Consider the following 27,833-nt stretch of genomic DNA (forward strand, 5'->3'; position numbering starts at 1 on the left):
CCGAGCCATTGGTTCAGATATGTGGATGACACCTGGGTGAAAATCAGATCTCAGGAGGTACCACAGTTCACAGACCACATCAACGGGGTGGACAAACACATCAAGTTCACCAGAGAGGATATGAAAAATAACAAGCTAGCCTTCTTAGACTGTGAAATTTCCATCGTCAACGGGGGACATTTGAAAGTGGATGTGTACCGTAAACCCACACATACGGACCAGTATCTAAGGTTTGACTCTCACCATCCACTAGAGCACAAACTAGGTGTCATTAGGACTCTACAACACAGAGCTAACACCACTCCCACAGACTCAGAGGCCAGGGAAGCAGAAGAACACCACGTCAAAAAGGCCCTGAGTAAATGTGGATATCCCAGCTGGTCCTTTGTCAAAGCAGGGAGGACACCTAAAGAACGCTCCAAGCGATTCATGAGAGAGGAAGGACATCCACTGCCTAAGTGAAAACCCTTAGTGATTCCATATGTGTCAGGAGTATCGGAACAGCTGAGGCACATTTTCTCGAAACACCAGGTCTCAGTGGCTTTCAAACCCCAAAACACGCTACGCCAAAGATTGGTCCATCCCAAGGATCGGGTCCCACGGCACAAACAGAGTAACATAGTTTACGCAGTTAAGTGCCAGGAGGAGTGTCGTGAATTGTACATCGGGGAAACCAAGCAGCCACTGGCTAAGCGCATGTCACAACACAGAAGAGCTTCCTCGTCAGGCCAGGACTCCGCAGTCTATTTACATCTACAGGATAGTGGTCACTCCTTTAAAGATGAAGAGGTGCACATCCTGGACAGGGAGGAGCGCTGGTTTGAGAGAGGAATCAAGGAGGCCATTTACGTGAAAAAGGAACAACCATCTCTGAACAGAGGAGGGGGCCTAAGGGTACATCTGTCGCCATCTTACAATGCTGTGATTGCAGCCATTCCTCAACCCTCTATGAATGGTTCACACGTCTACTAATCAGTGGACAATTTGCATATCACTGATCAACTGGCCCTTTGTCAATGGTGCTAGTCTCTGTGATTAAGCAAAGGTACTGTTTATAAAGTTGGGGAAACCTGCAGTCAATTGAGACTGAGGAAGAAACTTGGATAAGTCTCGAAATATTTCTCCCACTTAAAAACTTTGTCCAGATGAACAGAATCAAATTTCTAGGAATCTATTTGTCAGTTTGGCTTTAGTGACACGATGTAAGAGGAAATGGAGTATTAGACACACAAGAGGGAAAAACAGCATCAAAGATGGCAAGTAAAAAAACAGACAAGAGCAAGGTGCTTTAAAAACAATGACAGAGTCTGAGAAGCCGGCTTCACAGGGATATGCTAGAGAGAGAGACAGCACCAGTGAGGAGAGGTTTAGACACATGTGGATACAGAGGAAAGGCACTGATGGTACTTGTAGGGCAAGCGATTGCAAGGATTTTTAAATTATTTTATTATCTACCTTTGACAGGAAGCTGGATATATAAATTGGATTCTGTATAAGAAGAACAAAGGACTTACGGTGGACTTGTCACTGTCCAAAATGAGACAGTGTACAGACTAATGGGATGTCAGGTTACATGACACTCTGCTTGATACAGAGTAAGAACAAATAAGAGAAGACTCTTTCTTTCTTAGGTGATTGTGTTCCTTTAATGTGGGCAGTTTAATAACTCCGAGACAGCCAATGCAATTTTCCATGATGTATGCTACTAACAACACATCAGGTGAGGCCAACCAAATTGTAAAGCTAATTTAGAAGGAAGGCTCCATTATGGGATACACTCTCTTCAAACTGGAAGAGGTAATAAATGGCGAGAATGAAGACAAAACTGAGTGCTGTTATGAACAACACTCCACGTCGTCTCTCTGACCACAGTAGACATCCTCTTTTCTGTAAATTTCAGCTGTTATCATCAGGCAGCAGTTTTAGGTTTCCAAGGCTAAAGAGAAATACAATTACAAAACTCTTTTATTACTAGATATATAAGCATTTTGAATTTTGTTACTTGTAGAGATGTTGCTAAATTATTGTTTTGTGTACAGTTAAAGGTAATCATCTTTGTACTAATGCTGAATGTGTGTATTTATGATAACACTAGTTGACAGCTGTTGTGTTTTGGCTTATTTTCTTGTATCTGTGTAATATTTTGTTGTGTTTTTGTATTTTCCTGATGCAAATAAATTTTATCCTGGGATAAAAGAGTCTAACTAACCTAACCTTTAAAAATAACCCATCACACCTAGAAACACAGAATGTGTTTTACACAGGAGTGGTATCACATGTGAGAGACTGAAACAGAGAACAGTCAAGAGCAGCAGGGGATTCTTATCAAGAGGAGATTTAGATATTATTGTCAGATAATAGAAGTTGGTAAAGTATTTGTTTACCTTAGCCATGTGGGAGTGAAAGTCACGTTAAACACCTTTCTGATGTCGAGGCCAAGCTGACAGAAACAGTGGAACATGCCAAGGAGATGCATGGCCTGAAATATACATCTCTCTCTCTCTCTCTCTCTCTATATATATATATATATATATATATATATAAAATCCAACGTCCGTCTGTCTGTCTGTCCACTTTTCACGAGAGAACTACTTAATGGATTTTGATCGGGTTGTTTTCTATAATTCACTTGAACGTTCCCGGTTTATTTTGCAACTTCTCTCATCGTGCCAAGTATCATAGTTCGCTAGCGGTACCAATTTATTTGCGCAAATCTAAGAAAAACACAACAGGCTGAAGGGAAGGAGGTGGGGACCTCCTCACTAACACACCAGCCTTAGGGAGTGTTCCTTACCTATGGATATCTAGCAAACGAGAGAACTACTTAATGGATTTAGATCTGTTTTTTTTCCTACAATTTGCTTGAACATTCTGTTTGATTTTGCAACTTCTCTCATCGCACTCATAATCACAGTTTGCTTGCAGGAGTGATATACAGTATTTGCGCTAATCAGAGACAAAGGCTGCGGTCCGAGGGGAGGAGGAAGCATGACGTCAGGAGTAGGGAGTTGGGCAGGGCCTCCTCACTGTCCTGTTTTACTTCTATGCGGGCAGAGCCGGGGGTTGGCTAGTCTTGCTATAAATACAGAAAGTCAGCAGTGGGGTGGTGTGCATTCACAGTCTAAATATGGTTAGGTTTACTACTTAAGGTCTGGAACTGGATGGTAAATGACTTTGTGTAAATGTGTTTCCAAAAGTGATTAATAAGTGCAATGCTTTACCATTTTATTTTCTTTCTTCATTCCTATGGTGGTTTCCTTATTGTTTATACCAAAGTTTTTTGGTGTATATATTATATAAGTATTGTAGCAAAGGCGCTATATAGGCACCCGACCCGGCACAGATGGACACAGAGGCACGTATAAACTAAAGACACATTTTATTTTTCTTCACCCGTGGGCGCACGTCTTCCCTGTGACCCACAGGCAATACACAGTCCATAAAGCACTATCCCAACACAACACAACAATCCTTTCTTTTACCACCACTCCTCCGCAAGCGTAGTCCTCCTTCTCTTCCCGACCCTGGCTCCTCGAGTGGTGGTGGCTGGCCCTTTTTATGGCCCACCCGGAAACGTTCCAGGTGCTTGACCACCTGGTCCTAATTGCACTTCTGGGTGGGGACGAAGAGTCGTCCAGCCAGGCTGTTGAAACCAGACAGCCCCCCCTAGCGGCCACCCCGGGTCCCAACCAGGCTGTGGATGACTCCATCTCCCATGGAGCCCCGCGGGATGTTGGGGAATCACCGTTGGCCAGGGAGGCTGACACCAAGTGACCCGGGGGAGGTACTGAGCTGTCCATGGCTGCTTCCCCGGAACATAAGCAGCAGCCTGCTAAACTGACAGTAACACTGAAGTGTTTCCAAAGTGTTAGAAACATGTTTGACATATGTAATTTGCTTTCTCTTGTTTTTCGAATGTTATTATTATTTTGTTTTTGATAAATATCTTATCGTTGTCTGTGCTTTTACTGGATGCTGCCACTTTCTGCCTGTTTATGTGATGTGTTACCAGGCACCATTGTACAGTACTGAGCCAAAGTGCTGGTCCTCAGTTTGATAATCGGGATCCTGTTTTTAATACATAAAGAAGGCAGCAGGGGTCAGCGAGGCTCAGACTGGGAGCCCCATTGTCAGCACCATGGCGTTAGGGGACCTGAACCTTGAGTCTGAATTGGGGTGCCCTGTTGTAGCCAAGGAGGAGCAGGGACCTGGATCCACAGAAGTATGGCAGTGCCTGTCAGATAGCTGTCTCCTCGGCTACAAGGTCCGGTCAGAATAAGCTGCAGAGATGGCCATTTAAGGGATGGCACCAGGACTCATGGTTTTTAAGGATAGCTTCCTGCACAGTTTTTAACCTCATGTTAATGGATTTATTTACTGGAACTTTTAACCTTCACCAGCACTTTCTTATTGTACGGATTATTTATTTATTGAAGATGTTGCACTGCACTTTAATTTGAACACTGTTTTGTTTTGACTGTTTTTAATAGATAGATAGATAGATAGATAGATAGATAGATAGATAGATAGATAGATAGATAGATAGATAGATAGATAGATAGATAGATAGATACTTTAGTAATCCCCAAGGGGAAATTCACATACTCCAGCAGCAGCATACTGATAAAAACAATATTAATTAAAGAGCAATAAAAACAAAGAAAAAAAAGCAAGGTAGAGAGTACAAGGCAGGTATGATAGACAATAATCTTGTAGTGTTAACATTTATCCCCCCTGTGTGGAATTGAAGAGTCGCATAGTTTGGGGGAGGAACAAAAAAAAAATAAATAAATAAATAAAATAAATAAAAGCACTGAGTACCCGTTACAACTACCTCTTGCTTTGTGAGTGTCCTCATTTGCCTGGCTCATCTGGTCATGATTATCAACGTTGTTGGGCTCAAGAGGCTCCCTGAGGGAACCAGTAGTGTGGATCCGACCTCCATCGTCATACCCTATGCAGCACCATGCCATGGACTGGCATAAAAAAGGCAACTTACTGTATTTACAGCTGATACCTGGCACTGTTCTCCACCTATTATCGCACTGCTGCTGCTGTTTGCTAACTATAATGAGTCCAAGGAGAAGGAAAGGGTGGCTGTTAAGAAGAACCTTTCTGAAACAATCTCACTGTATTGGTCATTGAAGGAATATCTAACAAAGTGTATGTAGGCTTCTTTAAATGTAGAAAAGCATAATGAGTAGTAGCCTGGCAAATGACATGTGGTGCAAAGTCTCTCAATTAAATTGATAAATCAATCCATTAAATAAAATTAATAAGAACTGCATTTGCAGCAGGTTGAGTTGATTTAACCAGATTGAGTCTGGGTTCTCAGAAGCAGATGGGTAGATAATTATTCAAATGAAGCCCATGAAATGTATCGATTATAATAGCTGAAAAGCTTTTTAACATTAAATGTCATTTTGATTGATTATGAAAAGGTCAAAGCCATCTAATTACTTTTTTTAGGAAAAAAAGACCGAAAAGGTGGATGAGAAGAGCTAAAAACTAAGTTCATGTCTCAACATCATCATAAACATTTTTTAAGGTTTTTGGATTAATAATGGTAAAACTAAATTAGGATAGAACCAGTAGCTAGTTAACTTTTATCGAATGTCAAGTTAAGTTGTTATTTAGTTGATCTTTCTCTTATAAATGTTAGAATAAATACTTTTTTTCTGTAGTCTTACTTACATTGATTTATTTTTTTTTTATTGATTTTATTTTTCTCTCTCAGCCCTGCCCTACGTGCAACAGCGGCTCTATGCTTGTCTTCATTATTGTTTGCTATTGTTTACTACTTTTTTTAAGGATAACCAAAAATGCAAGGAAGGACTCGCACTCACTTAAACGTGACAGCAACTGCTGGACGTGTACCCTTTGTCCACTGAAGCATTGTATCTAACTGCCGGGCTGCCAACTGAGTTACAGCGTAAACGTCTGGGGTGGGGGGTTGTTGTAACTATAAACCCATTGTCCAGAGGTTTCCAGCCACCGCCAGGACTGTGCAGGTATGGACAACTGAAAATGAGGAGGCTCTGAAAGATGAGTTTGAAAACACTGACTCGGATATCCATTGTGAGTTACACAGCCAGGACAATGAGCAACTTTATCACAGACTAAATCAAGTTTTGTGTGGATAACACGGTCCCAACGAAGACAGTGCTCTTTTTCCCAACAACAAGCCATGGATCACAAAAGAACTGAAAGCCCTGCTGAATATGAAGAAGAGAGCCTTCAGGTCTGGGGATAAGGATGAAATCAAACGGGTGCAGTCAGAACTGAATTAGCAGCTCTATGTGGGGAAAGTCCACTACAGAGGCAAACTTGAGCACAAGTTATAAAAAAACAATATGAAGGAAGTGTGGAATGGGATGTGAACTATCACTGGCTACAAGCAGACTATTAAACATGCAGAGGAAGGGAATAAGAACAGAGCTAATGTACTGAACCAGTTCTTCAACAGGTCTGACACATTCTTTCATTCCAGCCTAGCTTCTGTGTGCAAGCTCAGGAGGTTCCAGAATCCAACTGCCATCTGTACCATGTATGATCTACAGTGACATCACACATGTGGTAGAAAACATGCCATCATGAAAAATCTCCTCCATGCCCTATAGGAGATGATCTCTTGGATCACTTTTAGCAATAGGCTCATTTCCAATATGGTATGCTAAGAAGCACCTTTGGGGATCTTTTCTGCCCACTGCTGTTAGGTGATTCAATGCTTCCACCCAATGTACTCATTAAGTTTATTTATTTATCAATTGATTGGATGTATTATCTGTCCTGTGAGTCTATATTCTTTTTTATGTTTCTGCTGCTGTATGCATTTGAATTTCTTTTTTCTATTTCTAGACTAGAGACATATTTTTCCTGATAAAAATAAAGGTTGTCCACATAATGACATTCTGTAATAACCTAAATGCAGGCAGAAGCAAATATGTGAATGGGGTAGGAAACATCCATTGTCTATTTTTATTAATTCAGTGGGAAATAAATAAATAAATATTTGTGAAAGGGGGAGTGTCTTTTGTGATCTCACCTGAGAAGCCAGTTGACCCAAGACTGCCATTGGTCCCATGCATTTCAGTCTGGGACTGTGTGTTGCCACCTAGCAAATGGGCAGGAGTGCACTGGCCTATTGCCAGTCTTCTCTGATCTATTCCTCAGTCTCTCTTTCTTATTAGAGGGCCAGGATCACCTGCCTCAAGCATCTTGTAAATTACATTAGGTTAAATAAAACAGATGCTGTAATTTTGCATACTACACTTGTGTATGTTCCTTTGATTAGTGGTCACTGTTCTATTTAATATGTTAATTGATAATAGAAATGAACATTTGCTTTATTCTTTCAAATGTTTGTTTTAAAACAAAATCTTTACATGTGTATTACTGTAGTACAACACTGCCCTCTACTGTTGCATAAATAACTATTACAAGTGATTTCAATTCTAGATAGATAGATAGATAGATAGATAGATAGATAGATAGATAGATAGATAGATAGATAGATACTTTATTAATCCCAAGGGGAAATTCACATACTCCAGCAGCACCTTACTGATACAAAAAACAATATTAAATTAAAGATTGATAATAACGCAGGTAAACAACAGACAATAACTTTATATAATGTTAACATTTACCCCCCCGGGTGGAACTGAAGAGTTGCATAGTTTGGGGGAGGAACGATCTCCTCAGTCTGTCAGTGGAGCAGGACAGTGACAGCAGTCTGTTGCTGACGCTGCTCCTCTGTCTGGAGATGACACTGTTTAGTGGATGCAGTGGCTTTTCCATAATTGATAGGAGCCTGCTGAGCGCCCGTCGCTTTGCCACAGATGTCAAACTGTCCAGCTCCGTGCCAACAATAGAGCCTGCCTTCCTCACCAGTTTGTCCAGGCATGAGGCGTCTTTCTTCTTAATGTTGCCTCCCCAGCACACCACCACGTAGAAGAGGGCGCTCGCCACAACCGTCTGATAGAACATCTGCAGCATCTTATTGCAGATGTTGAAGGACGCCAGCCTTCTAAGGAAGTATAACCGGCTCTGTCCTTTCTTACACAGAGCATCAGTATTGGCAGTCCAGTCTAATTTATCATCCAGCTGCACTCCCAGGTATTTATAGGTCTGCACCCTCTGCACACAGTCATCTCTGATGATCACGGGGTCCATGAGGGGTCTGGGCCTCCTAAAATCCACCACCAGCTCCTTGGTTTTGCTGGTGTTCAGGTGTAGGTGGTTTGAGTCGCACCATTTAACAAAGTCACTGATTAGGTCCCTATACTCCTCCTCCTGCCCACTCCTGATTCAGCCCACGATAGCAGTGTCGTCAGTGAACTTTTGCATGTGGCTTTAGTAATAAGTTTAAAGGATCAGTATTGTCACATGTACAGAGTACGGTGAAATTCTTACCTGTTTGTGATAATCAGCAAACACATTGCCACTATCTGGTGCCGTCATCAGTGAGTATTACTATCATACCTCAAAACTTCTATCTTCCTTACTTTGAACCTTTTTTCTTCCTTATCTGAAAAATCTCAGTAATCAACATATTGCTGAAAATGTCAGTGTAAGAAATACTGAATCATTTGAAAAATATTGTTTTTTTTTAAATGTACATACTTACTGTACATTTTAAACTATTGTGCTCTTACTGATGCTAATTACTACAATAATATCCTGGGGCCTCATGTATAAACGGTGCGTACGCACAGAAATGTTGCGTACGAACGTTTCCACGCTCAAATCGCGATGTATAAAACCTAAACTTGGCGTAAAGCCACGCACATTTCCACGGTAACTCATTCCTTGGCGTACGCAATTTATCCGCCCGGTTTTGCAGACTGGCGGCACCCAGTGTCAAAGCAGTGCTACTGTTCCTGTGTGGTCACCCTTTCTTTCTTAGATCCACATTCCTGACGCGGCTTTATAAATACACTGAAATTAACTGCATATTGTTTATTAGTGTAATGCATCTGATTGTAAGTAACCTGTAGCAATATAATGGTCCAGGGAATAGCCATAGTATTCCAAATACCATAACTGCTTTAGCGTTGTAACTCTCACTGCATCTTCTTCTTCTTTCAGCTGCTCCTGTTAGGTGTTGCCACAGCAGATCATCTTTTTCCACATTACTCTCACTGCACCACTCAGAGTATTTATATCACTGTATCTGAGTGGGGAATCACAGCAGCAGCTGATTGGAAAGAGAATTATCGGTACACAGCATGAAGCAGATGCTGCCTGAGCCACAGCAAACGCTTTAGTCCCTGTACGGACTTCGCGGTTTAGAAACAGTTTCATCCCAAGAACTCTAAAGGCACTAAATCAGTCCATCAAGTGCTCCTTGTAGAACTGTTTGTACTTATAAGTACAATTACCCCACTGTAAACTTGCACTACAGTTATAATATTGCACAACCTGCGCCACTTTATAAAGCGCGTATTTACATGTGATGACGGTATTCATTTCTAAGACGAAATGCAGCAAAACATGTTGATTATATTATACAGATAAAACTTTAACTTCATTTAAATAATCTGTATTGTTAATAATTAAACATGTGAGGACACGGTGCCGCAGCGCTAGCTAGTTCAGTAATTGTTCCTGACTTGCGCTGTATTCTTGCTGGTGCTGACGCGACACTGGAAAGATAGACGGATATAATAATTAAACATGTACTACTAAGATATTTCAATGTTCCTTAAAAGTTTTGAAGAATCGAAGTTCTAAGCTTACAGATGGCTTCACGTCTATTACATAGCTTATTGTGTGGCGATTGAGTTTTTGGAGAAAGAAAAGTAAGGACAGGAATTGGAGGTTAGTACGTTTGAAAGAGACAGTACTGCTGTGATAAATTATTTAACTGAAGGTTGCGCATGGCGCAGCAAGCCTCTTGCGTGAGACATGAACAAGCACTGCGCCACCGTGTTCCCATGTTTAATAACATGCTTTCATTCCTATCATCATGAAAAAGATATCACGTATACATCTCAGTATTTTAATTATTCAGAGAGCTGTAATATCAAGAATGTAATGGAGTATGTGTCCTGTCGGAGAAAGAGAAAGCCCGTTTAAAAAGCAGGTAGTGATTCATACACATAGAGCACATAGAAGATCAAATACAGAACAAAGCATTTAACATGCCACTTTAGTTACAATAGGATTTGAGAAACTAGTAAATTAAACGATTTTAAGATGAAGTTTAAGATGTTCTACTTTAATGGCAAAATAAACTACGTGATTAAAGTGGAAATTTCGAGATTAAAGTTGACATTTCATGCTTTTTTCCCACTGTGTGCCTATTTTTTTTTTGTCTGTACCCTAATAAGCTTTCATATGACACTCAGACGGTGGGCTACAACTCGCCTTTTCACGGCGACTTTGATATGTGATTTCTTTTTTATTTCGGGCACTGTGCGACTTTGTGAAGTTGAGCCTTCGAGTTTCTCCGACACTCTGTCACTTGATCAACTTCCTTTTGTTGATTATACCACTGTTTAAACCAACGAATAGTACGTTTTTCCTTTGCCTCCACTTGGTATTCGCTGAAATTCTTATATTTTCTCCCGTGTTTTTCCCATTGTCTTTTCACAGAAGGCTATTTATATTGATTTGCATATTCAAAGAGGCGTAATTCTGTGAGGAGTTGGGGCGGGACAGAAGGCGCGTGCACGTGCGTTACTTTTCACGCAAATCGGGATTTATGTAGTAGAAGAACGTGAAAGTATGCGTGCGCACAGATTCCTGCATCTGGATTTTTCTGTGCGTACGCACAATCCCGCTTTTGTGCTTACGCCATGTTATAGTGTGAGTTCTACGCACGGCGTTATACATGAGGCCCCTGATGTTTTGTCTGTGTGTTTTAGGACCACTTAACTAAACAATCTTATGTTATTAAACTGAATCAATTTAAGTTGGCAGTTAATAAATAAAAAAGAAATATGATCAGTTTATGGACATGTCAAAACTGCTGAAATAGTCTGTGTCATATCTTAAATACTATTAATATGCATAAATACTTAAGTACATCTATTAGCAAAATTGTTCGTTTGGCCACATGGGTTTGAGAACTGTTTGAGAACAAGTTGCTCTTTGTAATTGTTTTACTTGATACACATCACATCATTTACAATATTTAGTCAATAGAGGGTGCTCCTCCATTGTAATCTGAATTTATACACGGTGTCTCTCACAGTTCAGTGTTGAAAATAATTTCCTTTTCTCCGTTAATTTTATAAGTAGGAGATGCAATTCTAAAACACAGTACTATAATTGGTATATTTCTTGAACTGCACAATTTACTATTGGTCTTGTTGACAAATGAGTTGTCCTAAAAATTTCTAATTCTATCACTAATAAGGCCTTTAATTTTTTCATCACCGTTCTTCTTGCTGCTTTTTCTAGTATGTCTAAGGTCAAACTTGTAATGCACCTAACTTTTCTGAACCTTGTGTTACTCTTTCAAACATCCCCAGCAATGTATTAAATGACACGTGTCTCATTAAAAAGAACCTGTTCAGACAATATAGCACTGTTCTCCCAACCCATGTTTATTTATCAAACAGAGCCTCAGATACGTATTATTCTGCACCTCTTCTACTGTCTCCCCCATTATGGGGATTAATCTCAAGGGCTTCCTTGCATTGTGGAAGTTTACCACTAACTCATTTGACTTGCACAGTTCCAGTGGTTGTCACTGCACAAGATAAAATTCTCCCCAAACTTTCTGTACTGCTGAAGAGTCAATGTAGTTTACAAAAAATAAGCAATCTGCAAACTTCTGTAGATAACATAAATTGGAGATAATAAAAAAAAATAATTTGTAAATGACTTAGCTATTCCATGTTAACTTAAAGAACATTTGGATGTCCATGCTCCTGGATGTACTGTACATTTCAGTCTGAAGATGTGAGAGTGCTTATCATTCTGGGAATACATGAAATTAGTGTAGAAAGCCTAAAAACTCTTCTACAAAGCAATACTACTGAAACACCCACAGCCTCTGTATTGAAATCAAAGCTCAAGAGTCATTATTTTAGCATGGCATACCATTGTCATCATAGCTACTGAGGCTATTTCTATTGCTTTCTTTTTAATATTATTGCTTTCTTTTGACTAACTATAATGATAGTGATAGTATAGTGGTGACAGTGATTAGTACATTAGAGCAATCTAGATGAGAACAGGCCATTCAGCCAAACAAAGCTTGCCAGTCCTATCCACTTATTTCTTCCAAAAAAACATCGTCGAGTTTTGAAAGTCCCTAACGTCTTACTGTCTACCACACTACTTGGTAGCTTATTCCAAGTGTCTATCGTTCTCTATGTAAAGAAAAACTTAAATGTTTGTGCAAAATTTACCCTTAACATGTTTCCAACTGTGTCCCTGTGTTCTTGATGAAGTCATTTTAAAATAACATTCTCAATCTACTGTACTAATTTCCTTCATTTTAAACACTTCCATCATGTCACCTCTTAGTCTTAACCTTTGCTTAATCTGAAAAGGTTCAGCTCTTATAATTTTTCTTCATAATTCATCCCCTGTAGCCCTGGAATTGGCCTAGTTGCTCTTCTCTGGAGCTTTTTTAGTGCTGCTGTGTCATTTTAATAGCCTGGAGACCAAAACTGCACACAGTACTCCAGATGAGGCCTCACCAGTGCGTTATAAAGGTTGAGCATAACCTCCATGGACTTGTACTCCACATATTGTGCCATATAACCTAACATTCTATTAGCCTTCTTAATGGCTTCTGAACATTGTCTGGAAGTTGATAACAGAGTCTGCTACGACTCCTAAATCCTTCTCATAAGGTGTTTTCTCGATTTTCTGACATCCCATTATGTATTCAAACCTAACATTTTTATTTCCTATGTGTAACACTTTACATTAACCGACATTAAACTTCATCTGTCATTAATCTGCCCAAGCCTGTATGCGGTCCAAGTCCCTCTGTAATGATTTAACAGTTTCAGATTATCTGCCAATCCACCTATCTTGGTATCATCTACAAACTTCACTAGCTTGTTACTTATAGTAGTTTTACTATGGTAGGTTACGTATCTAAACATCCCAAGACACAGGTTCAAAACCTGGTATTAAGGCTCTGAGAGGCAAAAGTGATATTGTTTTGTTGTTTGTTTGTTTTTTTAACTTTTACTCTGTGGTTTGTGTTAGTTTCATTAATAAATCACCTTTGATTTCTTTGGAATTTAGTCTAGATTTAGGGTCAATCATGACGGACTCTTACTAACTAAAGCATATAAACTTCAATGTTCTTAACAGCATCATGATGAAGAAATCTGAGAGTATTAGTTAACCACTCGATATAAATACTTAAATTTAGAGTTGCAAGATGGCTAATATCAATATGAATATGATATGGGCACCCAAAAAAACTGTTACAAATTATGGATTACTTGCAAAGCTTTAGACAGGGATTGATCTAGTTCCTTGACTTGTCAGACAACATTATTATCCTCTGCACCACTGCCCTGTGTCATACTACAGTGCATCTGGAAAGTATTCACAGCGCATCACTTTTTCCACATTTTGTTATGTTACAGCCTTATTCCAAAATGGATTAAATTTATTTTTTTCCTCAGAATTCTACACACAACACCCCATAATGACGTGAAAAAAGTTTACTTGAGGTTTTTGCAAATTTATTAAAAATAAAAAAATTGAGAAATCACATGTACATAAGTATTCACAGCCTTTGCTCAATACTTTGTCGATGCGCCTTTGGCAGCAATTACAGCCCCAAGTCTTTTTGAATATGATGCCACAAGCTTGGCACACCTATCCTTGGCCAGTTTCGTCCATTCCTCTTTGCAGCACCTCTCAAGCTCCATCAGGTTGGATGGGAAGTGTCGGTGCACAGCCATTTTAAGATCTCTCCAGAGATGTTCAATCGGATTCAAGTCTGGGCTCTGGCTGGGCCACTCAAGGACATTCACAGAGTTGTCCTGAAGCCACTCCTTTGATATCTTGGCTGTGTGCTTAGGGTCGTTGTCCTGCTGAAAGATGAACCATCGCCCCAGTCTGAGGTCAAGAGCGCTCTGGAGCAGGTTTTCATCCAGGATGTCTCTGTACATTGCTGCAGTCATCTTTCCCTTTATCATTTTTTTTTTTTTTTATTAATTTTTATTGTAATCATTCCATACAAATAGATCAATTTATAACCAAACAAATTAAAGACAAATCAGACCCCACCCCAGAGAATGAGAGCTTAGCTAAAGGAGAATTGCTTAGGGCTTTTTAATAAGACAACAATAAGCAAAGGAAAGGGAGAAATAAATATATATGTAAATAAGAGATGGAGAAGGGAATTAAATGCGGTAATAGTTATTTCTCTTATTCTAAAATAATATTGATCAGATCCTACCAGGTTTTGAAAAAACTTTGTACAGATCCTCTAACTGAGAATTAGATTTTTCCCAATTTCAAATAATATAAAACATCGGTTTCCCACTGACTTATCAGAGGAGAATTAGGATTCTTCCAATTTAACAAAATAAGTCTGCGTGCCAAAAGTGTAGTGAATGCAATCACCGTTTGCTTGTCCTTTTCCACTTCAAGTCCATCTGGAAGAACACCGAACACAGCTGTTAATGGGTTAGGAGGGATTGTGACCCCAAGGCTGTCTGAAAGGCACTTAAAAATTTTTGTCCAAAATGATGTTAATTTGGTGCAGGCCCAGAACATGTGACCCAGTGAGACAGTAGCTTGGTTGCAGCGTTCACAGGTTGGATCTTGCCCTGGAAACATTTTGGACAGTTTTAAGCGAGACAGATGAGCTCGATATATAATTTTTAGTTGAATAATTCTATGCTTTGAGCATATGGAGCTCGAGTGAATTCTCTGCTTTGCTACCTTCCACTCCTTTTCTGATATATTGATTAAGAGATCTTCTTCCCAATGTCCTCTTGGATCTTTGAAATGTAGGGACTCTAATAGGATTTTATATAATGCGGAAATGGTGTTTAATTCATCGAAATTGAGCAGTATTTTTTCCAGCATTGTGGAGGGTGCGAGGTGGGGAAAATCGGGCAATTTCTGTTTAACAAAATTTCTAATTTGAAGATAGTAAAAGAAATGTGTAGCTGGGAGGTTGAATTTGGAACATAATTGTTCAAAAGATGCAAATATGTTGTCTATATAAAGATCTCTGAGCATTTTAATCCCAAAACTTTTCCAGGTATTAAAAACTGGATATGTTTGCGAGGGTTGAAAGAGGTGGTTCTCTTGCAGAGGTGCCACTGATAAAAGATTTTCCATCTTAAAATGCTTTCTAATTTGGTTCCATATTCTAAGTGAGTAAAGCACAATTGGGTTATTAGTATATTTGCAATAACTTGCATTTATTGGAGAGCAGAGCAGGGAGTATAAAGAAGTACTACAGGATTTTATTTCTATTGCGGACCAGGCCTGTGTATGTTCATTTATTTGTGTCCAGATTTTAATGGCTTGTATGTTTGCTGCCCAGTAATAAAACTGAAAATTAGGTAAAGCCATGCCACCTTCTGCCTGAGGTCTTTGTAGGGTCGCTCTTCGGATACGTGGGTGTTTTGAGTTCCAAATGAATGAGGTTATTGTTGAATTTAATTGCTTAAAAAATGATTTATTGATATATATTGGAATGTTTTGAAATAAAAAAAGAAGTTTAGGAAGGATATTCATCCTAACAGCATTAATTCTTCCGGCTAGAGTGAGATGAAGGGTTGACCATCTATCCAGGTCTTGCTTAATTTTTTCCATACAGACGCCAAAATTGTGTTGATAAAGAGCTTTATGTTTACTTGTGATATTTACCCCTAGGTATTTAAACTGATCTGCTATGGTAAAAGGTAGGGTGTCCAATCTGATATTATATGCTTGTGAATTCACTGGAAAGAGTATACTTTTATTCAGATTAATTTTAAGACCAGATATCTTTTGAAATTCTGTTAGTGCTATTAGAACTGCAGGGACAGTGTTTTCTGGGTCTGATATATATAAAACCATATCATCTGCATATAGAGAAATTTTCTGTTCCAGTCCTTCTCTGACAATCCCCTTTATCTGATAATGAATTTCGGCAGTGAACCGCCAGTGGTTCAATAGCGATTGCAAACAACAGTGGCGACAAGGGACATCCTTGTCTGGTACCACGTTCTAGTTTAAAGTAGTCTGAGCAAATGTTATTAATACAAACTGAAACTTCTGGATTGGTATACAGATCCATGCACAAATATTCGGGCCAAACCCAAATTTCTCCAATGCAGTGAAAAGGTAGTTCCATTCAATCATATCAAATGCTTTTTCTGCGTCTAATGATAGTAATATCTCTGGGGTGTTTGATTTTGCTGGTGCATATATAACATTAAACAAGCGTCGGAGATTGGAAGATAGATGTCGGCCTTTAATAAATCCAGTTTGATCCTGTGATATTACCGAGGGCAGCACTTTCTCCATCCTTCTAGCTATAATTTTTGAGAGTATCTTAACATCATTATTCAGGAGTGAAATTGGTCTGTATGATGTACATTGTAACAAGTCCTTATTTTGTTTAGGAAAGACGGTGATTAATACTTGTCGAAATGTTTGAGGTAGTATTTGGTTGTCTCTAGGTTCTGTAAATGTTGCCAATAAGAGGGGAGCTAGCTGAGTGGAGAATTTCTTATAAAATTCTACGGGGTAACCATCAGGGCCTGCTGATCTTTCCCTTTATCCTGACTAGTCTCCCAGTCCCTGCCACTGAAAAACATCCCCACAGCATGATGCTGCCACCACCATGCTTCACTGTAGGGATGGTATTGGCCTGGTGATGAGCGGTGCCTGGTTTCCTCCAAACGTGACTCCTGGCATTCACACCAAAGAGTTCAATCTTTGTCTCATCAGACCAGAGAATTTTCTTTATGCACTGTATGTACAAGTTACTAACTGCTTTTTAAAAATGAGCTAAAGCACAATTTGGTAAACATAAGAAATTAGTTTTGCATCCAAAATTCAACCAGTATTTCTCACTTAAATAATGCCTCCAAAAACATTAATTTAAAATAACAAATTTAAAATGTTTTTGTTTGCTTAATATGTTTATTATTTGCCTCAAAAATCCATGTAAAATAAAAAAAATGCAACACAAGAACAACTAGAAAATATAACCATATTTAAATTGTGACAAGGGTAAGCACAACACCAAAACACAAAACACTCTTAACTTCAAATATTTTTTGTTCTCAAAAGATTAGACATGGTAATAGGAGTCCTTAAATTCTGTAATGATGGTAGTGAAGCATAATGGATTGAATTTTGAAATCCCAAACTGTTCCACATATCTCCGGTTCTCTGGTGATGTGATGTTGTCTCAGCTTTATGAGGTTGCTGGGATAAAGTGGTTGGATTTTTGAGATCATTTCTTGTTGTATTACTGCTAGAAGGTCTTTGTCTGTTCAAAGAGAAATTACTAGTTATTCCTAATTTAGTAATCATGTATATAAAAAATGAAACAATAAATATGTACTATATATATAAATTTTGATTATGCAGAAAATAAAAACTAATGAATAGGATGTGTTATTCTAGATATCTCCTGCCAAAGTTAATAAAATAAAGTTAACATTACATAGTGCTACAGTTTAAAAAGTGTTTTCTATTTGAATATTTTGTTAACTTCAGTTGTTTATACAGTGCATAGTTAAATACATATAAAATAATGTTTATTTTCATATTCAGTGTTCTCATTCAAGCGTACTGTACTTTTATTTTTCAGTTCTTTGAGTGTCTTTGATTTTCAGTATAACAAAATGGTGTGCCTTGCACTTACTTAAATACTTCATATTCATGTTACTAATATTATAAATATTGTAAATTATGGACAATGGATGTTATCACATGACTTACTAAAGCAAAATACAGCTTTTTTCCTGCTTGTACAGTGTTTCTTGGCACCTAAAAATTCTTTTAAATTTTCTTGAAATGAATAAGTTGCTATGTAGGATTACACTTCATAATGCTGACAATATTAAATTTTAATGAGATAGTATTTGAAAACAAGTGATCTCTTTCAACTAATTAACCTTAGAAATACTATAAATGACAATATTTTAAAGTTTCACAATTAAACTACATTAAATTAACTGGCAAACATAAATACCACATTTTCCATCCATCCATCCGTTTTCCAACCCGCTGAATCCGAACACAGGGTCACGGGGGTCTGCTGGAGCCAATCCCAGCCAACACAGGGCACAAGGCAGGTGCCAATCCCGGGCAGGGTGCCAACCCACCGCAGGACATAAATTCTACATTTTACATTTCATTTATAATGCATCATATAATCATTACACTTAAAACTAAAATCACATATATATTACCAAAGCAAAGTGTTAATAATTCAATTTTTAGACATTTTTATACCTAGAGATAACGCTTATTTTTCTGTAAGAATACATTTTGTATGGAAAGGAAAGTATGTGCTTTGTACATCTCATAGTACTGAAAGATTTGTTGTCTAAAATAGGATCCCAAAACTAGTGCAGAAGATAAATGTGAAAGGCAGCATAGTTTACTTCCCATTTAAAATGAAACACATTAATTAATGTAACCTTTAAATTCGAAATAGCACAACTTTTGATAACTTATGAAATAAGATATATAACAATAATGTAGATCTGAACTACAGACTCAATTGGTTTCCATTTTTTATTGAATTTATTATCAGCTGCTTATTTAAACATCCTAAAAAGAATCTGCTGTGTTAACCTACCTTAAAGGAATTTCAGAGTTAGATTTGTTGCATCCTAGGCAACTGTAACTAGCCACCCTGTAGGGAAAATCACCTGTTTTAAATCACAAATCAAAATTTAGTTAGCACATGGTTATTTGTTTGGAAAGTCAAACACTAATGTTGTAGCAGCATAATGCACACAGGTGGAAAGAACTCTATACAGGGCATTAACCCATGGCAGAGTATACTCAGGTACCTGGACTAATGAAGCATTAAACATCAGCTTAAACCTGTCTTTGTCTCCTGCATTTGCACTTCTTTAGCCAAGGATGTTGCAGCAATTGTCTACCTAATGATGTCACCCAAACCAATTTCTTTGCAAAATTATCTTATTTTGCTTTCATCCTTGGCATTGCAACCAGAAACTTTGTATCAGTTGAGCTTAACAAAAACTTTACCTTTACACACACCCAATACATCTTTTGTGAACATCTCATGTTCACTACCACTACTAATTCTGCACATCTATTCGCATTCAGCTTACCTATATAAAAGAATGTTTCTGTTTTCTCCTAAACATCTCTATTAATGGTACTTAGCATTTACCACATAAACATCTTTCTTAATTCACATAAGGCAAACAAAGTTTATTATTGCCATCTACATACTTCAATTTACACTATTACATCTTCCATGAACCAATTTCCAGCATGCTATGGACTAAACAAAGCTCGCCTCCACATCATTACTACACATGTCATAAAGCAATGAAACGACTGTATCTGGTTCCATGGCTTCAGTTTTATGCTTGTTTTACATTGGAATGTATTAGATCTCTCTCATTGTTTGTTGTCTGTGGTCCTGTCTTTTCAGTGGTGTGAGAAATCAAAGAAATCATACTATATTGTTTTGTTTTCTGTGTGTCTGTTTTTTTGTTTTCTAGTGGACTCTTACCCTCAATTGTACCATGAGTCTTCATGGACACCATCTCCTTCCAAATTATTTCTGTATGTTGGACTACATATTTCTGATATCATTTTGGCTCTGGTTAATTAAGACTTTTTTTTTCTTTAATTCTCACCCTCTTGGTCTTTTGTTTTTCTATTTACCTTTTTAAATATACTTTTGTGTCTTTATTTCCTTTACTCATATTTACATTACCCGGCACATACTCTTCACTTATTTTGTTGGCTAATTCTAATTTGATTAATATAATTATTGAGGGCTGTAGCAGGGGATTTGGACATTTTGTTCAGGTCTATGGAAAAAAAAGTATATAGGGGAGAACAGGGTCACCTTAGGACCATACCAAAGCAAAAGAGTTTATAAAAGGAGATTGTTGATATTTAAGGAATTTAAACATTTCATTCTGAAGTTCCAATACATATGCCAAAACATTCACATAATTTAGCCAAAGTACCTCTATGTGATACAATAAAACACAAAGTTCTCCAATTTCCTCACAGAATTCTTGAAATAGCTAATGATTTAAATACACATTAAAAAATGGAACAACTTAGATATAAGCTAAATAAAGAAGTTTGATGGTATGAATGGTCTCCTCTTGTTTGTCAAATTTCTTATGATGTAAAGTTAACTATTTACACAAATATCTCCATTAGTTCTTTAAGTTTATTTGACAACAGTTTGGATGTTAAAACCTGGTGATGTAGAACACAGTGTGTGATCAATGCACGTATACATTTTTTCAGAGCAACAAATCCAGGCTCTCTGTCAATTATGGTAGTAGCTCCATCTGTACTAATAGACTCAATTAAATCACATGCTAATTGATGATTAAAACACAATTGGACTACCTTGAACACATCAGCTGCTTTGGTTCTTTTTTCAAGTCAATTACACAATAAAATGTTTTCCTTGATGTTCTTTTCATGAACAATAACAACTGACTGTAGTTTAACATGTCAGTTGATTCATCAAGTCCAAAAGCCAGGGTCTGTCATAGTCTGTGCCCAGGGTCTATGTCAGTGCCCTTGGCCAAGGTAATTCATATTTCTGTGATGGCAGCATTAATGCAAAAAAATTCATTGAGATTTTAGAGCAACATAAACTGCCTTCAAGCCAACATATTTTCCAGGTAAATCCATGCATTTTTCAACAAGACAATGCAAAACCACATTCTGCACACATTACAATGGCATGGCTGCAGACGAAGAGGGTACAGGTATTAGACTGGCCTCCCTGTAGTCCTGACCTGTACCCAGTAGAGAATGTGTGGAGAATTTAAAAACAAAAAATGTGACAACAACAACCATGTGCTGCAACAAAATAACACCTGAAACAATTCATCACTTCGGTATCCTCAGTGTCAAACATCTTGTGCTGTGAGAAAGAGTGATGGCATTGTCAAAGTGGTGAATGCTTTACTGTTCTAACTTTTTTAGAATGTGCTGCAGACCTGTAATGCAGGAATGGACATATATTAAAAAATGAAATGAAGTTGACCAGACAAAACATGAAATATCTTGGGTTCATACATTTAAGAATCACTGTTTTTTTTTTTATTGTTTTTTTTTTGCATTTTCCATACCGTTCCAACTTTTTCTGATTTGGGGTTGTAAATAACGCAGTGGGGTCTTTCAGTTCAATCTTGTTATCTCAAATAGATGAAGCCAAAATCTAAAAATCAGGTACAGTTACAGGTTTTCTGTAGTAATCACTACTGTCAGTAATGACTACTACCAGTCAGTATTGGAAATAGGTGATTTGTTACAGAATATGGAAAACTCTGAGTTATTATAGTTAACAAATTACAAATGTTTATATATATTAAAACTTCTTATAAATTTTTAATTAAAACCAATACCATTTTGATTGGATTCTTTCAGTAAGTAACTGCTTTTAATCTTAAAACTCCAATAGCTTTTCTTATATACCTTCCTGAAAAGTGAAATATATTCCAAGCTCAACTGAATTTTAGGATAGACCAAAATTCCATAATTTTAGATCTTGTAAAAAAATATTTAGCCACAGTTCATACAAATTAATTAAATCAGATTTCCATTCATAAGTTTGGAACCAGAGGCTTTGGTAACATGACTAACTCTTCCGTTAAAAATGAACATCAGGAAAATATTTCCTTTCCAATAATTTATGATCTTATGATCACTGGATAAAACTCCACTATCCAACAACTAACTGTAAAGCATGCGAACTGGAGTGTGGGAAGACATTGCTTTAACAAGTGAATTTTTAAATAAAAAAAAAAATACACACCTTACCCCTTCAACATACTGTGCTTTTCATACAGAAAGGCCTTTGAAATTACCATATCACAGGCATTGCTGGTCATCATTCTCTTTCCAGAAGCCCCCTCAACTAAGCAACAGTAATGTTTTTTCTTCCAAATAGCAAAGCAATGGAAAACTATTTTAATTAAAGCTATGAATATGGTTTATTTGATCATTAAATAGCTCAATTGGTACTTGTTTTTTTTTTTTTTTGTTGAAAAGAAATATTATGTCTTTGATCTCTTATTGTTTACAATATGTTAAATAGGGCTGCACCTAATGACTATTTTCAAACAAATAATTTAGCAACTAATAAATAACTTGTAGCACCTACAGAGACATAAATGTAAGGCTGATCGGATTAACTGCAAATTATCTGATGGTATGTATATTATGGGATATAGATGGAATAAGTAAATGGCACATGTAACAAGCCACTCTGTGGTACAGAGTCCTTTTAATAGAATAAAGCAGCCAAACATATTGAAAACTTCTCAGGCAACAGTAATAATTTTGGATTACTCTGTTAAAAATCTAATAAATACATTATTAGAACATAAACAATGTATTGTGTAATAAAGTGCAAAAAGGAAAGAAAACTCAAAATCTTTCCAAATAAAAATAATTTCAGTTCACAAACACACATTTGAAAACAAACGTAGTGCAGTTTGAATCAGATATTACAGATAAGATCTGCTTAGAAGTACAACATAGGTGCAAGAATGCATGATCAAGTAACAGTGGAATACGAAACAGATTTCAGTAACACAAAAACATATGATCTGTTTTGCAGTCCAACATTAGTGCACAGAGCAGGTTTAAGTAACACTTCAGATTACATACCAAAAAAAAAAAACTAATATAAAGTGAGAATAAAGTAATGTATCATAAACGTATCATAGATAATCACTAGCTAACAATATATTATCCTACTTATTATACACTGTTACACTCTACATTCCTTTGCATCATATCTTTATTTTATTTTTTGTTTTTACTAATTATAAGCTTCCTCCAGAAAAAAAAAAGTCTTATTACTCAGCGCTAGCCTACTACCGGGTGATGAAGATCAGCATTCAGGAAAAAATGACTGCAGAATCCAGGGATTTACCAATCAGAACAAACACATGCAATTAAAACTTAAGATGCTGTCTTGGCAGTGTCTTCATAGAAAACTCTGTCTTAGATGCTCCTGCATAGCTGCTATGATATACCATTTCATATGTACATAGTGTACAGAACATAGTATTACTTGTCTTTAGCTTAAAGTACTCCCATACTTTAAAAGTCTGTGGCCTTTTACACAAAGGACCTGCAGAGGAACAAGGCGCTGTCATGATGATCTCTTGAAGGATGGTAAAAACACAATGTGTCGATGTATGCCAAACCAACCGACAAATTTAAATAATCGACTACGTTGATTATGTCAATGCACTGTAACAGCACTAATGTTAAATAAAGTTCTGTTAAATAATAATTACCTAATGTAATGGGCTTGCTGCTTTAAAATATAGAAATAAAAAATAATGGAAAGGGAAGTGGAATGATTCAGAGGGATACACAAAAAAGTAACATCAAACAAGCAAAAGATCTAAGCTGGAAGGAGCAACTTTCTGGCTTCAGGAGAAAAATCAAGGTTCAAAAATCTTAGTTTAACAAAAGCAAAAAGTTCTGGTTAACTAAAACCCTTTTCCAGAAATATCTGCTAACCAAGAGTGAGAATTTATTTAGAAAAATTCAGCAGACATGTGGTAAGAACAGGTGCTATTGCTATACACAAAATGGCTATGGATGGAAAATCTTGGAAGAATTAGCCATTTTTGTGATACAATGTCAAATAAAATGGTGATGCAATAATGCCACTATAATAGTTAAATGAATAAACAATAAGAAAAAGACCAGTATAAAAAATGATCCAAAAATGTCTAATATTTATGACAAAATAATGAAATCTAACATTTTTTTAAGTCACTGCTGTGATAATTCACAAGGAATTAATCTTATTTTTAATACTGTTGTATTTATGTTTTGAAAAATATTACCAACGCATTCAAAGTCATTTTGAATTGGCACAGGCATTACCAGGTGCAGTTGTTAGTCATGTGGCACATATATTGCGACAACGGATATTACGATGCCACTTATCAAAAAACATCAGTGTTTCTTGATACATATCAATTTGAAGCAAATGACTACTTGTACTACTTTTTTAGTTTGAACTCCAACTTATTAACAGTTTTGACATCTGGAACTGGCATTTTGACATCCTTGTCATGTATGGAAATGAAGTGTGTATTTTTTTTATCTTTTATTGTTGTTTTTGCTTATTTTGAGTTATTTTTCTTCATGTTTTTGTGTCATTTTTATTGATTTCATATATGTTTTGGTATTGGTGCACTGTCTCTTTAAATGTGAATATGTTCCATGTTCTTTGTAGGTGGAACACCAAACAGGTCCTCATGTCAAGCTCTGTGTAGGAACTGCCCCCAGCCCTATAAAGGCAGCAGAGGCATTTCAAGTTGGAGTCATTTGATATTGTGAATTGTATTTGGTATTTTGTTTGTATGTTCCAGTTTTTTGATTACTGTTGCTCTTGTTTTGATGATTTTGATTAGCGGACTGTGTTTTTAGGACTTGTTCACTGTGGATTGTCTTTTAATGCCTCTGTTTGCTCTGTGTAGCTTTTCCTATATTTGTTGGTATTTTGCAAATAAATCTTATTTTTATAAAGAGTCTTTTCATAAGAATTTTTCTAAGTCAAGGTTTTATGGTTTCTCCTTTTTTTTGTAGATACCTGGATGTTTTGTGATATGTCAGTTATTTTGCAGCTTCAATCTTTTGTGTCCTTACAAGGCCAAAAGCAGGCCTCTGGGTGAAGGAGTTTAACCCATCTGGAGAGAGGCCTAATCGAGGCAGGCATAGAAGGTCTGGCCTAACCTGTGTAGACTTTTGGAGACCTCACACCTTTTGCTTTCATGGAGGCACTAGTTCATGATGCTTATAATTTTTGTTTTGCATTCTCATTTGAATTTCTTTGACACTTTGATCTTCCGGCAATGAACCCCTGCTTCTTTTTTCAGGTCATGCTTAAAGATCACTTTTCCCCTAGTCATTTATCAAATGTACTTTTTAGGACAACAATCTTTTCTATCTCAACACAAAACAGCCTCCATTTTTATCACTGTAGGATCTTTAGGACATCACATGTTAGGCACATGATGCATATGAAGCACGATTGCCACCTTAAAAAGTATGCCCACACGGTTTGAAACACCTCTAAACTTTATTGTAGAATAAAAGAAAAAATACCTTGTGACAAAATTTAACTTTTGAGTGCTCCTGTAGTTTATAATTTCTACCTATGGCTCTACTTTTAGTTTTTGACTTTGACTTTATTTAACTCTTGTGAATATGATAAACAGTTATATGACAACCATGACAAAACTTTAGTGTTTCTGGCCTTTGTCGACGTCTAACCACCAGTTTCTAACATCGTTAAATATCTTCTCACTGATTAAAAGCATTCAGCCCATCTGGACTTTTATGAAAAGTTCTTGATGGTCATAACACTTATTGAGAAATGTATTTGTCTTCCCACACTGACATGCAGAAGTGTTCTTTTAATGGTAGGCGTATCCTTTTCTAGGAGGTTTTTTGGGAACTTATCAGGATGGCACATTACATGATATTGCCCTTGCCTTTTGTTAACTGCTTGTCAGAAAGGTGCCAAAAAACAGGACACTACCCATGCACCACTCACTATCTCTATACCTATCAAAAGTAATTTTGTCTATTCACATAATGGTTTACCATGCATCTTTTATATAACAAAGACTGCATCTGCTAATTTCCTTCCTAATATACAGTATCTAAAACACTGGTACATCCCTATTGTAAAGCAGGCTATTTCCATTCCATGAAAATCAAATTACATTATAATCAAGATAATTATCATATGGTGTAGTTTTCTTACCAAACTTTCTGTCTTGTGGCGAACACACTGCATTTGATAACATTCCAGGAGGTTGTCTCTGAAAATGATATATGGATGAAATTTCAGCCTTTATTATTAGATACTATACTGTACATTCATGATTTTATTTATATATTTTCCTAATCTACTATTGGAATAGCAATGGCAACACGTAATTTATCCTGTTCATTGAACATAGGCTTCAGATCTTTGCAAGACTTTGTAAACTCCAATCTGATAAAGGCCAGATCAGCATTTAGATACATGCTTCAATGTGGCTTGCAAGGACATTAAAGGGCATCAATGAGAAGCTGAAATGTCAAAGGCAACGGTCATAAAATTATCTTAAAAATGTTTTTAGGACTAACAGGGTGCTGACTTAAGCCTTTAACACTGGAATCCCTGAAGCCTACGAAAAAACTCATAATCCCGGCCCACCTTAAATTCCTTTGTACCTCTCCATCAGTGTCTTTTGTTTTGTAAATGTGTCGATCAGCATAAGCAGCAAGCAGCGTGCTATCCCATCCCCCAACCCCATCCCCCACCCCCAACTGACACAGTTCAAAGTTGCAGAGAAGATTTCCAGAATTAGTCTGTTTTTCTGGATGTGAGGTGCCTGGAGTTGTAGAGGGTAAATAATATATTATCATTTGAAATACATACATTTCATGTGTGTTTCATGTCTACAACAATCTGTGTAAATGTAGGATGAAATGTGAGGTAGGAATTGTTGAACACATAACTAAAAAAAGAAACGTTTTTAATATTTTAGTATTAATTGGCAAAATGTGTGAAGACTGAAGTCCAAATTTCAAATAAACACTTTCACAAAAGGTACAAATATAAAAAAACAAGGGTGCTTTTATTCAAGAATATAACCGTAGAAAATAAAATCAGGTTAGGGTACGATGCTGACATGACCGCTTGGGTGGTGCAATGGTAAGAACTGCTGCCTTGTAATCAAGAGGTTCCCGGTAAGATTCCGAGCGTGTCTGTTTTGAGTTTTGTTTAGTGAGTCGTTCTTATTGTGACTATTATAGAATAAAAACATACATTTGATTTGAGTCTGTAACAGCCAGTTTTATTCTCTCAGTCACGTTCACGCTTCCCCTGATCTGACACTGCTAGTTTTCAAATAAAGACATGCTATAACAGAGGTTAACTCAGATTAGGATGAGGGTCCTACATCGGAGAAAGAGAACAGAAGCCCTCCCGGCAAGAAATATCCACTCACATATAAGAACAATGAAGCTGCACCAGGCATAAAGGCAAAAGATGGCACAGTTTGGAAGCAGCAACAAGTCGGGTGTCATACTGCCAATCAATCTCTCACTTTACACAACTGTTGTTATGGTTGCATGTCATCCTACATTTACACAGATCGTTGTAGACAAGGAACACACATGAAATGTATGTATTACTTACCCTCTATAACTCCAGGCACCTCACGCCCAGATAAACAGACTTTAGCTCTGAGAATCTTCTCTGCGACTTGAACTGCATCGGGTGGGGAATGGTATAGCAGGCTGTTTGCGCTGATCAACACATTTACAAAACAAAAGATGATGGAGATGTGCAAAGTAATTTAAGATGGGCCGAGATTACAAGTTTTTTCATAGGCTTCAGGGATTCTAGTGTTAAAAAGCATGACACATAGCTAAAAATTTCATTATAACAACTATACATTTATTCATTACAAACCAGTCTATCATCACATAAAAGTACATTCATGAATTGAGTTTTATACATTTTTTATACAAATGTTATAAAAATATAAATTTATATAACAAAAAATATAAATTTGTCACTATCAAAGCTATATTTGATAAAAATAATTTTAAAAACATACTTTGTTATTTTGCAACAATCCAGGTCCACATTGCTTTTTGATTCTACA

At 37.0% G+C, this 27,833-nt stretch overlaps 1 protein-coding gene across 1 annotated transcript in view; it reads right to left on the reverse strand.

The window, feature by feature from the left end:
* Positions 1–17,110: 17,110 nt before the first annotated feature.
* LOC114652618 (probable E3 SUMO-protein ligase RNF212) overlaps positions 17,111–27,833 on the reverse strand; it is a 44,764-nt gene continuing 34,041 nt past the window's right edge. Inside the window, exons 9-12 of the mRNA XM_028802976.2 lie at positions 27,786–27,828; positions 25,937–25,994; positions 18,752–18,824; positions 17,111–17,431 (exon numbers count right to left, since the gene is read on the reverse strand). Of these exons, the coding sequence (XP_028658809.2) occupies positions 17,206–17,431; positions 18,752–18,824; positions 25,937–25,994; positions 27,786–27,828 (400 nt within the window). The 3' untranslated portion in view covers positions 17,111–17,205. The remainder of the gene's footprint in view (positions 17,432–18,751; positions 18,825–25,936; positions 25,995–27,785; positions 27,829–27,833) is intronic.

Source organism: Erpetoichthys calabaricus, chromosome 5 (assembly GCF_900747795.2).
Source record: "Erpetoichthys calabaricus chromosome 5, fErpCal1.3, whole genome shotgun sequence".
Lineage (NCBI taxonomy): Eukaryota > Metazoa > Chordata > Cladistia > Polypteriformes > Polypteridae > Erpetoichthys > Erpetoichthys calabaricus.